Source organism: Hyla sarda, chromosome 8 (genome assembly GCF_029499605.1).
Source record: "Hyla sarda isolate aHylSar1 chromosome 8, aHylSar1.hap1, whole genome shotgun sequence".
In the NCBI taxonomy this organism is placed as follows: Eukaryota; Metazoa; Chordata; class Amphibia; order Anura; family Hylidae; genus Hyla; species Hyla sarda.
The window spans coordinates 137,127,030-137,146,233 of NC_079196.1; the positions used below are offsets into that span (position 1 = coordinate 137,127,030).

At 44.3% G+C, this 19,204-nt stretch overlaps 1 protein-coding gene across 5 annotated transcripts in view; it reads left to right on the forward strand.

The window, feature by feature from the left end:
* Positions 1–19,204, forward strand: part of PGAP1 (post-GPI attachment to proteins inositol deacylase 1) — a 1,221,194-nt gene that overhangs the window by 206,012 nt on the left and 995,978 nt on the right. For all 5 annotated transcript variants that reach the window (XM_056536018.1, XM_056536017.1, XM_056536020.1 and 2 more), the window contains exon 6: positions 19,072–19,124. In XM_056536018.1, coding sequence (XP_056391993.1) covers positions 19,072–19,124 — 53 coding nt within the window. The remainder of the gene's footprint in view (positions 1–19,071; positions 19,125–19,204) is intronic.

Consider the following 19,204-nt stretch of genomic DNA (forward strand, 5'->3'; position numbering starts at 1 on the left):
AGGAGCAGGGGAGGCCGCAGCAGAATCTCACAAAGTAAGTCAAAATAACAGGGGAACCAGTCTCACATCAGGCAGCGTAGCCCTGTAGATCTTGCTGTAGCCCTTTTTAACCAGCTACAGTCACACCCTCGGGTCCCAAGAGAGCCCAGGGTCTTGTTAGGCAGCCTTTAGACAGTCCCCAGCCACTGCAGACGTCTCAACACTGCCTGGGCGCTGGTGTCCCCCTGGCAACTAGAGGCCCCGCCCACGAACGGCCCAGTAATGGCAGCTGCTCCTCAGCCTCGATTTCCCCCCCAGAGAGAACTTGCAGCAGCTTCCACGGCACCCCTGCTACAGCTCCCAGCCCTCCACACCTTCACCACCTGAATCCACAGCCAGACAGCATCTCCCCCTTGTCTCCGGGCCATCCGCTTCAGCCGGCCTTAGTTCACCTGCTGCGCTGCCCTGTCCCAGCAGAGAACTGCTATCCCGGACGCCTCCAGCCCCCGCAGTCAGCACTGGAAGGCTCAGCAGGGACTCTGCAATGACACCAGGGCCCCCAGGTGAGTCGGGACCGGGTCAGGGTGATTTTGATCAGGATGAGAAGAGCTGGGTCAGCGGGAGCACAGGAATGTGCGACCGCTAAGCTCGCCATGCAGGCCACGCCCCTCGTCCTTACATTTTTAAAGGTATCATGATAGTAATTGCAGGGATCTTAAAGCACAAATAATTGAGGTGGTTAAGCCACCCAGTAGGGGAGGAAAATGCGATAAACTTCTCGAGAGAGAGGCAGAGGACATATAAATTACAATCCATCAAACCACTGGGTTTAAATGCTTTTATCTGGTATTCATGCTTTATATGACCGCAATATACACATTGGAAATTAAAATCAGTTTCTATGGCCTCAGATATGGTAATGTTTGTTGTACTGATGCGTCTTGGCTGCTGTTTAAGGCGAATATTAATACCATCTACAATCAATGTGGAGATACGGCAATCAGGCACTGCAGTAACCACGATACCGTTGACTAATTCTGTTGTCATAGTAGTGCTGTGGAAACAATGTAGTACAATAACCGATAGTCCTGATAAGCGGAGGTGCTAGTGTATCGGAATGTGCAAATAAATGTCCATTCAATAAACTTGCAGAACTTAAGAAGAAAACGATCACTGCACTCACCACTGTGAATATATAAAGGCTTCTTTATTCCATTCTTTATGATGCAAAACGGTGAAACATGGATCTGCGGGGAGCGAGAGACGCCGCTCTCAGTGCGGGAGGCGTACCACAAGACGACTAGTTTCACGTCATAGATGACGCTTCTTCCGGTCAGGTACGTCGATCTACAGCACCACAAATACTTCTATACAGGTGAGGTTAAAAACAATATTAAATAGAACATAAAGTATCGTGATTAAAACAGTAATCCTATATGACTAAACATATATTCTGGACTACAGGCGGTAGATACAATAGCGATTTCATAAAAAGATGAAAGGTCATTTCTCTCGTTTAACTCAATCGGGCCGAGAGCAGATAGACAAGCTATCCAAAATGCCTCCCTTCTAAGTAGGTGTATATGCTTATCTTCACCCGGCTGTACACACTCTATGCGTTCGACACCGGCAAAACGCAATCCTTCTCAGCTATTACCATGCATCTTGCTCATGTGTGACATGAAGCGGGGGGGGGGGGGGGGGGGGTACCCTTGCCAGTGCGGAGCGAATAGAGGTGCTCCCGGAACCGGGTACATAATTTCCTCTTGGTTTTTCGTATGTAAAAAAATTGCATGTACATAGAATTGCATATACTACATAACTAGACTGACATGTAATAAGTTGGTTTACCATGATGCTCTCACCTCCTAGAAAAAAATTCCTCTTTGCTAGGTTGTATTTGCAATATTTACAATTTTTGCAAGGGTAATTACCCCTAGGTGTAGCACTGGCCAGCCAATTCTCAACTTTCTTTTGAGTTTTTTATTTTTTTATTAATTCGCCAATGGTTTTAGTGCGGCAAAAGGTGACAATTGGTCTTTCTTCTGCGAAGCACTTCAATTCGGGGTCATGCTCCAGAATGAACAAATTGTTATAGAAGCTTCTTTTTATGATTTCATTCATGGGCGTGTTCGCAAAAGAAAAAACGCATCGGTTGGTTTCTCTTTTAGATTTTGTTTTTTTTAGGAGATAATCTCTGAATGTATTTTCTACTTTAGTTTTTGCTTTCCTTATTATTTCAACAGGGTAGCCTCTCTCGTGTAATCTTGTACACAATTCATCAATTCATCTAGTTGGTGAGCAAAGACCTCGGGGTCACTGTTGACCCTCTTCAGTCTTAACATTTGACTGTATGGAATATTATCCTTAACGCTTCTTAGATGAGAACTCTCGTAGTGAAGCAACAAGTTTTTGGCTATACTTTTATGGAAACCAGATGTTACAAGGTTATTGTTAATTATTTCCATCTTCACATCTAGAAATTAAAGCATTTTATCACCAAATATGCTTGTAAACAGCATGTTCATGGTGTTCACCTCATTGAGGTATTGTACAAAACTATCAAATGTTTGCTGCGTGCCCTCCCATACTATCAAAATATCATCTACATAACGTAGATAATATTTAATAGATCTAATATAGGGATTATTTAAAGAAAAAATGTATGTCTGTTCAAAAGCAGTCAAATTTTTTTTGCGTAAGTACATGATACAGGCGTACCCATGGCTGTGCCATGGGCTTGCCTGTACCATTGTCCATCATGGATGAACACATTGTTTTTCAATACAAAATCCAAGGCATCACAAATAAAAGAAAGAAAGGCAGGTGGTTTTTGTAAATTGTGCAAAAAAGACAGTGTAGCCTGTACACCCGCATCGTGAGGAATGAGAGTGTACAGGCTTTCCACGTCCACCGATACTAAATGGTAAGAGTCTTGCCTGTGTAAACCTTCAGAAGCTGTGAGAAGCTCTCTTGCATCTTTTAAAAGCGTGGGTATCCCCTTCAACAGTGGGGATAGTAACCATTCTATATAACTAGATAATGGTTCGGTAATAGACTGGACACCTGCAACAATGGGACGTCCTGTGGGGGCAGTGGTGGATTTGTGCACCTTGGGGAGCACATACTACTTTGGGGGTTTAGGATTTTAAGATGAACTGACACTTTTGAGCACAAAAAATCTGCAGTACCGCATTCACACACTAGCAGAGCGAGAGGTGCGGCTTTACTGGACGGTTAAATCCCTCACCGTTTACGATGAATGCAAAAGAGTCCCACAGGGTTTAAGGACTTATAAGCCCCCGTCTCAGTTCGTAGAGGACAAGGACTTCATAGCGGCATGGAATGAAGCATATTTAGACCACTCCATTAGGCTGCAAAAACTGGTTCTGGCTAATAATCAGTGTGAATACGAATGCACCACTAATGAGTTATGCAAAGCAAAGGTGGAATTGAGGAAAAGAATCTCGGATGATAACTATACTACTTTTGTTAAGAATATGGAACAGAAATTAACACTTTTACAGATTGAGATAAAGGAAACCAAACGTGATAAATACATAAGGGATAAGAAAGATTTTGAATCTGGCCAAATCTTCATCTGGAAAAAATAAATAAAAACTCAGCGTCCCTACAAACAAACAAGTCGCATCAAAAACCGCAACAAAAACCGCAATCCAATCCTAAATATTCTAAAAAGAGAACTAGTGACTTCCTTACAACAGAATCCGACTCCAGCTACTCAGGTGATCAACAAACTACCTCCCATGAAAGACCACAGAATGTTTCAATGCAGAATGTTTCAACTAATATACCATCTGCCCAGAGGGTCCCTTTAGACGAACCCGTTGGGGGAGAAGGAGGAAGACTCGACAAGAGAACAGTTCAGAAGAAGAGAAAGGAAGTCGGGGGAGAAGGAGGAAGACTCGACAAGAGAACAGTTCAGAAGAAGAGAAAGGAAGTCACCGGCGCAGCTGAAGGAATATCCCACTAATGTTATAAATCTAACTGATGTGGACTTGGACAGTGACTGTCTCACCGTACTCAAAGGGATTAAACTTTGGGATTAATGAACAATTCCGTAGAGAACCTTTTGAAGTGGACCTATATAAAGCCCTTGGAAAAATTAACCTTAAAAAATTATTTTATTTTCAGGTTTAGAAAATAAAGAGCAGTAAAAAACCTTTGGAAGGAGAGATCCAATACAATGTTGATCAATTGGGTTTAAGAATAGTAAGGGAATTTAGTGAGGAGGAGAATAAATGTATTGATATATTACATGAGTTAATGTTTGAGTATGAAAGCAATATTACTGGCCAGGACAAGAGTGAAATCCCCCAGCCAGATTTACAGGGGGCAATCAATCCACCTTTTGCCCACCTATTGCCCCAGGTGGGTCAATAGACCTCTTCCAGGAGGCAGTATTGAGGGACACCTGCGCTCTAATCTATCCCGCAGTAACCCACAATATAACTAGAAAAGAACGGGAAATCTTAAAATGGCTCGGACAACAAGATAATCTACACAAAAGCAGATAAAGGAGGGGCAGTGGTGGTTTGGAGCACGGAGGCCTATAATAAAGAGGTATATAGGCAACTCAATGATGTAAATACATATATCAAATTAAAAAATAACCCCTCTGCTAAGATTATGGAGGCCTTGCAGTCTTTGCTCAGGAGACAAGTAGAGAATGGTATCCTCACAGACACCACAGCAAATAGGCTACTCCCGAAAAATCCTAAACCCCCAAAGTGGTGTATGCTCCCCAAGGTGCACAAATCCACCACTGCACCCACAGGGCGTCCCATTGTTGCAGGTGTCCAGTCTATTACCGAACCATTATCTAGTTATATAGAATGGTTACTATCCCCACTGTTGAAGGGGATACCCATGCTTTTAAAAGATGCAGGAGAGCTCCTCACAGCTTTTGAAGGTTTCCACTGGCAAGACTCTTACCATTTAGTATCGGTGCACGTGGAAAGCCTGTACACTCTCATTCCTCACGATGCGGGTGTACAGGCTACACTGTCTTTTTTGCACAATTTACAAAAACCACCTGCCTTTCTTTCTTTTATTTGTGATGCCTTGGATTTTGTATTGAAAAACAATGTGTTAATCCATGATTGACAATGGTACAGGCAAGCCCATGGCACGACCATGAGCACGCCTGTATCATGTACTTACGCAAAAAATTTTTGGACTGTTTTTGAACAGACATACATACATTTTTTCTTAAACCCCTTAAGGACACATGATGTACTGGAACGTCATGTGTCCACTCCCGATCTATAATGCGTGGCCCCGCCTCATAGCGGGTCGGGCCTGGCCTCAAACAACGGCCGGGACCCGTGGCTAATAGCGCGCGGCATTAACCCTTTAGACGTCTAAAGTGAAACTGAAACCATGCCGGTTAGCTCAGTGGGCTGTTCGGGATAGCCGCGGCGGCATCCCGAACAGCTTACAGGACAGCGGGAGGGCCCCTACCTGCCTCCTCGCTGTCCGATCGCCGAATGCCTGCTCAGTGCCTGAGATCCAGGCATGAGCAGTCAAGCGGCAGAATCATCGATCACTGGTTTCCTATGAGAAACCAGTGATCAATGATAAAGATCAGTGTGTGCAGTGTTATAGGTCCCTATGGGAGCTATAACACTGCAAAAAAAAAGTGGAAAAAAAAGTGAACAAACATCATTTAACACCTCCCCTATTAAAAGTTTGAATCGCCCCCCTTTTCCCATAAAAAAATAAATAAAAAGTGTAAATAAAAATAAACATATATGGTATCGCCGCGTGCGGAAATGTCCGAATTATAAAAATATATCGTTAATTAAACCGCACGGTCAATGGCGTGCGCGCAAAAAAATTCCAAATTCCAAAATAGTGCATTTTTGGTCACTTTTTATATCATGAAAAAATGAATAAAAAGCGATCAATAAGTCCTATCAATGCAAAAATGGTACCGTTAAAAACTTCAGATCACGGTGCAAAAAAAATGAGCCCTCATACCGCCCCATACACGGGAAAAATAAAAAAGTAATAGGGGTCAGAAATGACCATTTTAAACGTATTCATTTTCCTGCATGAAGTTATGATTTTTTCCAGAAGTACGACAAAATCAAACCTATACAAGTAGGGTATCATTTTAACCGTATGGACCTACAGAATAAATATCAGGTGTCATTTTTACCGAAAAATGTACTACGTAGAAACAGAAGCCCCCCATTACAAAATGGCGTTTTTTTTTTTTCAATTTTGTCTCACAATGATTTTTTTTATCGTTTCACCGTAGATTTTTGGGCACAATGACTATCATTACAAAGTAGAATTGGTGGCGCAAAAAATAAGCCATAATATGGATTTTTAGGTGCAAAATTGAAAGTTATGATTTTTTTAAAGGCAAGGAGCAAAAAACGAAAATGCAAAAACGGAAAACCCCCCGGTCCTTAAGGGATTAAATAATCCCTATATTAGATCTATTAAATATTATCTACGTTATGTAGATGATATTTTGATAGTATGGGAGGGCACGCAGAAAACATTTAATAGTTTTGTACAATACCTCAATGAACATGCTGTTTACAAGCATACCGTATATACTCGAGTATAAGCCGAGTTTTTCAGCACGATTTTTCGTGCTGAAAACACCCCCCTCGGCTTATACTCGAGTGAACTCCCCACCCGCAGTGGTCTTCAACCTGCGGACCTCCAGAGGTTTAAAAACTACAACTCCCAGCAAGCCCGGGCAGCCATCGGCTGTCCGGACTTGCTGGGAGTTGTAGTTTTGAAACCTCTGAAGGTCCGCAGGTTGAAGACCACTGCGGCCTTCGACATCATCCAGCCCCCTCTCACCCCCTTTAGTTCTGTACAGTACTCGCCTCCGCTCGGCGCTGACCGGTGCTGCAGGACTGTCCGGTGAGGAGGTCGTCCGGTGGGATAGTGGTTCCGGGCTGCTATCTTCACCGGGGAGGCCTCTTCTAAGCGCTTCGGGCCCGGCCCCAGAATAGTCACGTTGCCTTGACGACGACGCAGAGGTACGTTCATTACCAACGTACTTCTGCGTCATCGTCAAGGCAACGCCTCTATTCTGGGCCCGAAGCGCGGAGAAGAGGCGCCCCCGGTGAAGATAGCAGCCCGGAACCACTATCCCACCGGACGACCTCCTCACCGGACAGTCCTGCAGCACCGGACCAGCGCCGAGCGGAGGCAAGTACTGTACAGAACTAAAGGGGGTGAGAGGGGGCTGGATGATGTCGAAGGCCGCAGTGGTCTTCAACCTGCGGACCTCCAGAGGTTTCAAAACTACAACTTCCAGCAAGCCCGGACAGCCGATGGCTGCCCGGGCTTGCTGGGAGTTGTAGTTTTGAAACCTCTGGAGGTCCGCAGGTTGAAGACCACTGAGGGTGGATGATGACAAGAAGATGATGAAGAAGGGGTGTGGGATGATGACAAGGGGATGATGAGGAGGGGTGGGGATGATGACAAGGGGATGATGAAGGGGGGTGGGGGATGATGACAAGGGGATGATGAAGGGGGGTGGGGATGATGACAAGGGGATGATGAAGGGGGTGTGTGGGATGATGACAAGGGGATGATGACAGGTGATGATGATGAGGGTCTGGATGATGACAGGCGGTGATGATGATGAGGATGTTAATGACGGGGGTCTGGATGATGACGGGGGGGATGATGTATTTCCCACCCTAGGCTTATACTCGAGTCAATAACTTTTCCTGGGATTTTGGGTTGAAATTAGGGGCCTCGGCTTATACTCGGGTCGGCTTATACTCGAGTATATACGGTATTTGGTGATAAAATGCTTGAATTTCTAGATGTGAAGATGGAAATAATTAACAATAACCTTGTAACATCTGGTTTCCGTAAAAGTATAGCCAAAAACTTGTTGCTTCACTACGAGAGTTCTCATCTAAGAAGCGTTAAGGATAATATTCCATACAGTCAAATGTTAAGACTGAAGAGGGTCAACAATGACCCCAAGGTCTTTGCTCACCAACTAGATGAATTGATGAAGCTTCTATAACAATTGGTTCATTCTGGAGCGTGACCCAGAATTGAAGGGCTTCGCAGAAGAAAGACCAATTGTCACCTTTTGCCGCACTAAAACCATTGGCGAATTAATAAAAAAATAAAAAAACTCAAACGAAAGTTGAGAATTGGCTGGCCAGTGCTACACCTAGGGGTAATTACCCTTGCAAAAATTGTAAATATTGCAAATACAACATAGCAAAGAGGAATTTTTTTCTAGGAGGTGAGAGCATCATGGTAAACCAACTTATTACATGTCAGTCTAGTTATGTAGTATATGCAATTCTATGTACATGCAATTTTTTTTACATACGAAAAACCAAGAGGAAATGATGTACCCGGTTCCGGGAGCACCTCTATTCGCTCCGCATTGGCAAGGGTACCCCCCAGCTTCATGTCACACATGAACAAGATGCATGGTAATAGCTGAGAAGGATTGCGTTTTGCCGGTGTCGAACGCATAGAGTGTGTTCCGCCGGGTGAAGATAAGCATATACACCTACTTAGAAGGGAAGCATTTTGGATAGCTTGTCTATCTGCTCTCGGCCCGATTGGGTTAAACGAGAAAAATGACCTTTCATCTTTTTTATGAAATCGCTATTGTATCTACCGCCTGTAGTCCAGAATATATGTTTAGTCATATAGGATTACTGTTTTAATCACGATACTTTATGTTCTATTTAATATTGTTTTTAACCTCCCCTGTATAGAAGTATCTGTGGTGCTGTAGATAGACATACCTGACCGGAAGAAGCGTCATCTATGACGTGAAACAAGTCGTCTTGTGGTACGCCTCCCGCACTGGGACCGGCGTCTCTCGCTCCCCGCAGATCCATGTTTCACCGTTTTGCATCCTAAAGATTGGAATAAAGAAGCCTTTATATATTCACAGTGGTGAGTGCAGTGATCGTTTTCTTCTTAGCTTCTGCAAGTTTAGTAATACCATCTACATTACGGCATCATACTGTACTTTATAGTATTGGGCTTTATAGTATTGGCTGTAGTCATCATTAGAGATGAGCGAACTTACAGTAAATTCGATTCGTCACGGACTTCTCGGCTCGGCAGTTGATGACTTATCCTGCGTAAATTAGTTCAGCTTTCAGGTGCTCTGGTGGGCTGGAAAAGGTGGATACATTCCTAGGAAAGAGTCTCCTAGGACTGTATCCACCTTTTCCAGCCCACCGGAGCACCTGAAAGCTGAATTAATTTATGCAGGAAAAGTCATCAACTGCCGAGCCGAGAAGATCGTGACGAATCGAATTTACTGTAAGTTTGCTCATCTCTAGTGGCCATAACATCCATACTCATTTAATATTAGAATCATTAATATATATATTCTCTGTGATATTATTTAGAAATAAAAGACCATGATCGTGGGTGTAGATATAACACTACGCGTATTTACCTATGCAGAGCAGATACCTTGATAACCAGCAGAAGTAAATCACACTTGACAACTAGGTGTGCGTTTCTTAATGTTTTAGCAGTTACACTTCATTTACACTTCAATTACGCTTCAACTTGAGAAAGGGGGGCGTGTCCTCCGAAACGTCGGAAGTGTCCGGCAAACACTCACCTGTCTACCCCCTCGTGAGAAGAAGGTCAGCTCCGTCATGCCCGTGGAAGGGTGAAGTTATACCGGTTGCTGATCCAGGACTGTCGGGTGTTATTAGTGAGCACTGTGGGTGAAATAATTTTTGTATCTTCTAAAAAGTGGAGATTTCTCCTTTTTTGTACTAAGAAGTGTAATTGCTAAAGCATTAAGAAAAGCACACCTAGTTGTCAAGTGTGATTTATTTCTTCTGCTGGTTACTATTGGAGACAGAGAGGAGCCTCCGTTCACTCACACAGATACCCCAGTGCTTCTATCTTATATACAGATACCTTGATACGCAAACATCTTCCATTGCCAGACAACCATACGAAGCGTGGATAAACACATCACTAGACCCCGTGATCTGGTTGTTCATGGCCGCAAGTATGCAATGCATCTCACGTATAGTCCCGGTGTGTTACCGGAAATACGTCAGATGTAAAGCGCGGCTATTGAGTGCAGGTAAAAAAAAAAGGAGATGGGCTAGTATGTATAGGTGCAGCTCTCACAGTAGCTCGTTACATGGCTGCCATCAATGTCATGTCCGCAATACACTTCACAGCAGCTATACAAGAGTATCGAAGTGTGGATACATCATGATTCCTGATGAACCGAAGAGAGGGAAACGCGTCTAATCGCAACACTAGAGGATCTGAATAGCCATAACGGCATTTCGGACTACAATTGAAGCAAGCCCGGGAACACAGGTTTTTCTCTATATCCACCTGCAGCACCTCAATGCACATTGCACACATATATAAATAATGCTCTCACGAAAATTGTGATACCGATGCAAGAGTATATGTGATGCCTACGGAATATATGTCACTTGACAACTGTTACACTTAATCACAAGGACTGTGCAATAATAACTGTGTATAATATATGCTGCTATAAGACCTAAACTGTGAAGATAGCAGAAGTTAAGTCTCTTCTCTACAGTGCAATATATAAATCTGCTAGTGTCTATGGCAGCTGATATGCAGAATACTATGGGTCAGGGGCGTTGCTAGGTCTTCAAAAGATCCGGGGCACGGGCCAGGGGGGCGTGGTTGAGGGTGGAGCCACAAAAAGGAGGGACAAGGGGTGTGGCCACTCAATGTTGCATGACCCTAGAAGATTTTTTTAATGTATGTACATAGTGACCTCACCAGCAGAGTAGCGAGTACAGCTTTGGAGTATAATATAGGATATAACTCAGGATCAGTACAGGATAAATAATGTAATGTATGTACACAGTGACCTCACCAGCAGAATAGTGAGTACAGCTCTGCAGTAGAACAGATGTTTCTCCTGATCCTGAGTTAGTCCAGAGCTGCATTCACTGTTCTGCCGGTGGGATCACTGGGGGACATGTATCAAAGATGTTACCCCTGTTTTGTGTGTATTTTTTTTGCGCAAAATTTTGCGCAAGCCCATTTTTTTGCGCAAGTTTTGGTAGAGCATATCCTCCAGATGTGGCTGAATCAGGGTACCTTGGAGTGACATCTATAGTACACATGGATTTATTACCTGCGTTCTTTTCCTTTGCACCAAAAATTTTGACGCAAGTGCGTCTTTTTCCCAGCAAATATAAGCCAACTTCATGTAGCAATCCTTTCTATTTCTGAAGAAAAGTACTACTAAGGAACCACCAGAATGTTTTAACTTTCCTATCTCAATTCCTCATTTGGTTTGCTTTATATTGCTTTTTACTCCTTGGTTATTCCAAAGCACTTTTAAAATAATTTGCATATACAATATTTGTTTCCAGTTCAGTTATTCACTAGATCACTTGTATATTGGTATTGTTATTTTATGATCCAACAATTTAATACATTTTACATATCCAGCCATCTTACCATGTGACCACGGGGGGTTTCGTCCCACCCCCCCCAGCGATCGCTGCTATCAGCTAGTCAAATCTGACTAGCTGATAGCAGCGTTTCGCTATGAGAATACTTAGCAGCGCGGTGTGTGAGTCCTGATCACGGGGATCGGGACGCACACCGCTCTGCTAAGTGTCCCTTACCCGTCCCCCGGCGTCACTTACCCGGCCATGCGGTGTCCCGAGCGGTCCCGGTGCGAGCGGCGTCCTCACGCGGTCCTGGAGATGGTGCGTCCCCGGTGGTGAGTTTGCAGCAGCAGGGCGGCATCTTCATTGGCAGCAGTGAGATCGCCGTAAAGCGATCTCACTGCTGCCTCTGGGAGTTTCAAAACTGCAACTCCCAGCATGCCCAGACAGCCTTTGGCTTTCTGGGCATGCTGGGAGTTGTAGTTTTGCAACATCTGGAGGGCCACAGTTTGGAGACCACTATATAATGGTCTCCAATCTGTGCTCTTCCAGATGTTCCAAAATTACCAATCTCAGCATGCCCACTCTGTCGAGGCATGCTGGGAGTTGTAGTTCTGTAACATCTGGAAGACCACAGATTGGAGACCATTATACAGTGGTCTACAAACTGTGGACCTCCAGCTGTTGCAAAACTACAACTCCCTGCATGCCCAGACTGCCCAAGCATGCTGGGAGTTGTAGTTTGTCAACATCTGACCCTTCAGATATTGCCGAAATACAACTTCCAGCATGTCTGGCCATGCTGGGAATTATAGTTTTGCAACAGCTGGAGGCACACTAGTTGGGAAACATTCTTCATTTCCTAACTCTTTTTCCCAAACTTTCCCCAAACTTTCAAGTGTTTTGCAACCAGTGTGCCTCCAGCTGTTGCAAAACTACAACTCCCAGCATGCATGGACAGCCAAAGGGCATGCTCGGAGTTGTAGTTTTGCAACAGCTGGATGTTTGCCCCCCCCCCCATTGTGAATGGACAGGGTACACTCACATGGGCAGAGGTTTACAGGGAGTGCTGCAAGATTGAGATGCAGCAAACTCGCTGTCAACCCCCGCCCGTGTGACTGTACCCTAAAAACACTACACTACACTTAAATAAAATAAGTAAAAAACACTATATATACACATACCGCTACACAGCCCCCCTCCCCAATAAATATGAACGTCTGGTACGGCACTGTTTCCAAAATGGAGCCTCCAGCTGTTGCAAAACAACAATTCCCAGTATTGCCGGACAGCCATTGACTGTCCAGGCATGTTGGGAGTTTTGCAACAGCTGGAGGCACCCTGTTTGGGAAACACTGGCATAGAATACCCCTATGTCCACCCCTATGCAAAAACCTAATTTAGGCCTCAAATGCGCATGGCGGTCTCTCACTTTGGAGCCCTGTCGTATTTCAAGGCAACATTTTAGGGTCACATATGGGGTATCGCCGTACTCGGGAGAAATTGCCTTACAGATTTTGGGGGGCTTTTTCTCCCTTTACACATTATGAAAAGGAACAGTTGGAGTAGTATGTTAGTGTATAAAAATACAATTATTTACATTGACATGCAGGTTTTGCCGCATACTTTACATTTTCACAAGAGGTAAATGGGGAAAAAAAGATCCACATTTTTTGGGACACAATTTAGCCAGAGTACGGAGATACCACATATGTGGGCGCAAAGTGCTCTGCGGGCGCACAACAAGGCCCATAAGGTACAGTGCACCATGTACATTTGAGGTGATTTGCACAGGGGTGTCAAAGATGTTAAATGAAGAATAAGGACATTGGTATAATTGATGTGTTATAATTGGGTGCAAAAAGTGGTATTATTGTGAGATTAAAACTCTAATTGTGTCCTCATTATTAGTTTTAGATTTTTTTTTTCTTCATTATGTACTGTTTAGGTGCAGATACGCTGCAGACAAAGCTCCTACTAAATAGAGCTGCGGTGTAAGTTTATGCTCTGAGGAGAATTCTAAATTTAAACGCAATTCAAGAAAGTAGCTGCACAAGAATGATAAATTTAACGCAGCTGTGCCAAATTTAGACAACAGGCAGAGGGGTAAAAAACTTCTATTATACACTGGAAATGATACATGTCCACCACTGTGTACAATTACATTATTTACCCTGTAAATAGACATATATACTGTATAGCAGTGTTATCAAACCAGGGTGCCTCCAGCTGTTGCAAAACTACATCTCTCAGCATGTCTTATATGGGTAGGGTCACAAGTAGCGCATTTGCAGCATATCTGACGCTGCAGATGCGCTGATGGCCGTCCCTAGAGTGAGCCTCCTGCTGTGCCCATGTGTTCTGCGTTGTCTACTCATAGCAGCAATCTGTCGCTACAAACATGCTGGGAGTTGTAATTTTGCAGCAGCTAGAGGCATCCCACTTGGGAAACACTGACATAGATAGATAAATAAATAAGACATAGATCACTGTTTCCCAACAAGGTGCCTCCAAATGTTACAAAACTACAACTCCCAGCATGCCCGGACAGCTGAAGGCTACAGCTGGATGCATCCTGGTTGGGAAACACTGAGATACATAGATAGATAGAACATAGATCACTGCTTCCTAACCAGGGTGTCTCCAGCTGTTGCAAAACTACAAATCCCAGCATGCCTGGACAGCCAAAGGCTGTCACCTGTAAAGGGCAGCACCAGCAGTGATCTGGGGAAGTCTCCATCTTATGGCCGGGGATTCCCAGGAGATCAGCATGTGCCGAGGGTCAGCAGGGGGTCAGTGGTTGCCGTGAGGTGGCAGAGGCTGAAGCTGCTACTGTGCACTGGGGTCCAGAGATGTCGGAGACAGGGACACATCAGGGGCTTGGAGCTACGTGCGTGCCTGCATGGTGCACGTCTGCTCCTAGCAGTCCCTGACCTCTCCAACCCTGCCATGATTATGATTTTTATAGATGCCTGCCCCTATTAAAAATCTTCTTGGGGCCTGCAGAGGATGGTGTCCCCTCCCCCCGGACCTCGTCCTCCTCCTTATCTCACTCCTACCCCACCCCGGTCTACTCAGCATTGCATTGCACACACACCCCTCACCTCCCTTCTAACTGTTATCCCCTGATCCTTGTCCTCCTCATCTTTCCTGAAATCTGCGGTGTGAAGCGTGGGAGGCTGCAGCAGTCCTTGTGTTACTCACGGAGTCAGAGGCTGTAACAGGTCAGGTGCTTGGAGGAGACGTGCGTGCCTACGCGGTGCATGTACACTCCCATCAGCCCCTGGCCGGTCAGTCTGACCCTGCAAAGTTTTTTTAAGGGCCCGCGCCTATGAAGGTAATTAGAAAACAAAAGTGTAGGCAGTGGGGGTGGGGCCAGGCGTCGGGCCGCGTCCAAGAGCCCGGGACCTGTAGCTGCATCATGTTTTTTAGTGGCAGGGGGAGCTAGGATCCGAGGCATTACCTTCGGGGTCCGTGCCTCGGATCTTTTAGCCTAGTGACTCCTCTGGGTGCATGCGCATAGGAGAGACTTTTTAATACCATATCTGCACCGATACCTACTGCAAATATTACTGTATAAGGTTGCTGCAATATCTTTATGTGAATTTCTGAATATATGTGTACTCTGATATACAGATACAGACTTATATGATATTACTGTGTGCCCAGCAATATATGCCACAGTCTGATGTTGGTCCTATATTAAAAGACTGCTGTAATTTATCTATGTTCAGCATGGACACTATGATGGCGGCGCATACAAATCTGCTTTTTTTTATATATATTTTCTCACTGTTTGGAGCTTTTTTATCAGCATATAAATAAATGTTATGTTTTAATCTCATCACTCATCAGTTCAATATATAAGAATATTTGATTACTTGATTATCTATGTGTAAGATCGCATATCAGTGCCGTATATGTGTGAATGAACCCTAAAGGCAGGGTCACACAGGGCACATCTGCAGCTTATTTTATTTTTATTTTCCGATGTAAGTCAAAAAAGAGACCGCAGAGCTAGCTCCCAGCTGCAGTCAGGTAGCTTTGTGTATCCGCTCATAGTAGCAGATTTCTACATGAGGAAATCCGCTGCTAAGAGCTGACACACCGATCCCTTTTTGACTGCCATTGGCGGGCGCATCCGCAGCGTGACATACGATAACTTTGCACCCCTTGTGACCTTGTCCATATGCTGTAAAGATCACTTTCCAATAGCCTTTCTCTTCACAGATACAAACAGAAGTTCTCAGTTCCAGACATAGATGGCATTTCCATATGAAATTCCGCAGAAGAATTCTGCATGGACATTCACTGCATTTCAATGGGATTCAGCTGTACTGTGCACATAGCACAGGAAATTTTTTGTGCACATAGCACAGAGGAAATTCTTTCGGCATAAGCAGAAAGAATAGACAAGTCTGTTCTTTTTGTGTAGTCTGCATGGAAATGCATTGTCGTCTATGAGGCAGCAAATTTTCAAGCGGTCCTAGCGCTGGCATGTTTTGCCAGTGCTTCGATTCCACAATGTGAATAATAGCCTCAAGCACTGCAGTGCTGCACAGAATTTGTAGTTGTGAAACTTGGCTGGGAACAAGACTTCTATTCCCCTGGGCAGTTCCACTTGGCTTCTCTGCTTCTATTTAATTGACAGGCCTTTCCCAATTTGTGTATATGGAGGGTTGTATCATTCAAGCATGAGTAAGCCAGGGGTGGCTCAATTTCTAGCCTTTTTATTTTATTTTTTATTTTTTTTGTGATTCCTCTGAAATGTCATAGGGGGAAATTTATCAAAACCTGTGCAAAGGAATAGTTGCCCATAGCAACCAATCAGATTGCTGCTTTAATTTTGCAGAGGCCTTGTTGGTTTAGGTAATACCCCCCCATAGTTTTCCATAGTAAATCATAGTTCTTTGCAATAAGCGACCCTGTTGCGGTTTATTCTGCCCTTATGCTAGGTTATCACACAGCTTTTTTGGGGCATTTTATCAGGCCAAAAAAGCTGTACAAAAGCCTAGTATTAAGGCAGCATGAAACGGAGACAAAAGAAAAATCACAATAGAAACTGCCACTGTTTTTTGCAGCGTTTTCCCACAGCTTTTTACAGCTGCCCCAGCATGATATATAAGGGAAGGGTTACACATACAGCATATGCAGCTTATTTCACGCTGCGGGCTGTGGGAAATTCCCTACGGATTCTGCTACGAGCAGACTACCTGGCCGCAGCCTTGTGTATGTAGTAGGTTTAGGAGGTTGGTCCCAGCGCCAAGGTCAGTGAATAGAATGATCTCTTTGCTTCTAGTGACTGTGACGCATTGTCCGATCTCCAAACCTTACTGCACACTCAGGGCTGTGGCCCTTGGTCCTGTGTGTCTGCAGAATCCACAGCTGATTTCCTACCCTTAAAGGGGTACTCCGGCGCTTAGACATCTTATCCCCTATCCAAAAGATAGGGGATAAGATGCCTGATCGCTGGGGTCCTGCCGCTGGGGACCCCCGTGATCTTGCATGCAATACCCCAGTTAAAATCGGTCCCCGGAGCATGTTCTCTAGCTGATAAGATGTCTAGGAGAGGAGTACCCCTTTAAAGGGGTACTCCGACGCTTAGACATCTTATCCCCTATCCCTGCCGCTGGGGAACCCCATGATCTTGCACGCAGCACCCCAGATAAAATCAGTCCCCGGAGCATGTTCGCTCCGGGTCTGATTACCGGCGACCACGGGGCCGGCGGCGTGTGACGTCACGCCTCCACCCCCGTGTGACGTCACGCTCCACCCCCGTGTGACGTCACGCTCCACCCCTCAATGCAAGCCTATGGGAGGGGGCGTGACAGCTGTCACGCCCCCTCCCATAGGCTTGCAATGAGGGGCGGAGTGTGCCGTCACTCGCCGCCGGCCCTATGGTCGCCGGTAATCAGACCCGGAGCGAACATGCTCTGGGGACTGATTTTATCTGGGGTGCTGCGTGCAAGATCACGGGGTTCCCCAGCGGCAGGGATAGGGGATAAGATGTCTAAGCGCCGGAGTACCCCTTTAATGGGGTACTCCTCTCCTAGACCTCTTATCAGCTATTAACGGTGGCCCTCAGCTACAAGAATCGGCTGAGGGCCACCCAGTATGGCATGGTCTCGAGTCAGGAGCCTGCGCCATACACTGTTAATGGCACAAGGACATGTATACACGTTCTTGATCGCTAACATATTATATGCATTATTTTGACAGTTTGGGTTTCAGGGGGAGAGATAAATTTGGCCATTGTGTTAATTCGAAGTCAGTATGAAATTAGGTTCACACATGATATAAAATATTGCCTGTCCTTTTGTGCCCAGATTTTGCAGCCCAAAAAATATCTGATTTTTTATTAGCTGTTTTTGTATTAGAAAATCATCCATCTTCAGTGTGTGAACATGGCTTAAGACTGTGTTTTCACATTGCAGTTGTTTTTACATTTTTCATGCTTTTTTAATTGCTTAAAATGTACACAGACTTGCAAAATGAATCAATGATAAGAGTAGTCTGTGTATGATTTGAAGCGAATACCTTCCAACCCTGCTCAAAGCGCATAACTTAATTGCTTTAGAAAATACAGACTAATCATTGATTCAGTATGCATGTATTAATATAGATTTGGCTAATAAAAAATGCATCAAGAAATGCAACTTAACTGCATTGTGAAAATGCATAATTTTTTAATAAAGCATAGGATGGTGAATTGTAAAAATAAAAATGTATTGTAGTAAATGTAATATGAGATAATTATGTTGCTTAATACTTAAATGGGCACTGCCAGATTAAAAACGTTATTTGTGGTACATCTTGGCAAAACATTAAAGGGTTATTCCAGCCTTAGATATCTTCTCCTCTATCCAAAGGATAGGGGATAAGATGTCTGATCACGAGGGTCCCGCCGCTGGCATGGCTGTCATGCCCCCTCCCATAGACATGAATAGAGGGGGCGTGGTGTGACATCAAGTCTCTGTCTCAGAGATAGCGGAGGGTTCCAGCAGCCGGACCCCCGCGATAAAACATCTTATTCCTCATCCTTTGGATAGGGGATAAACTGTCTAAGGCTGAAATACCCCTTAAACCTTTATAATATACTTCATAAGAACATTTTATTTCCTTTTTATGATTTATAAATGCATGGCTTTATCCAGGCTGAAGCACAGGCATGGACAAAGTCCAGTAAGTGAGGGTGGGCTAGCACGCCTTCTCTGTGCACTTTCCTGTCTGATAGTACTTTTCTGTGCTCTCTCCTGTCCTATCAGGCAGCAGAAAGCACAGAGGAGTTCTAGCCCACCCTCACTTTGTCCATGCTTGTGCTTTAGCTTGGACATTTGATGATTTCTATAAAAAGGAAATAACCTTTTCTTATGAAGTATATTAGAAAGGTTAATGTTTTGCCAAGATGTGCAACATATAAAAGGAGCGCTGTTTGTTTCTTCCTTCTGTACAAAGCTGCTCTGCATTCAATCTACGGGGGCCATAACTTCTAAAGTACTGGACAAATTTTATGTAAGTGTTACCTTATTCTACTCCTGTTCACCCACACTATAACCCAGTGTATTGTGTTTAGTGCAGGTTAACAGCCTGTCAGTTTCTCATTGTCAGTATTATTGTAATAAGCTCATGAGAAAAGCAGGATACACCTTGGATGATAATTGCTGTGATAATTTGTTTTTAGAGCACTACCATTCCAAGAACATGGGCATCAACAGACCACCTTTCTATTGTGTGGTAAGTACATTACTATAGGACAGTGGTACAACTTTTATTTGATAATCTTGCATTCAACAGTGGTGATGTAGCTGCATGGC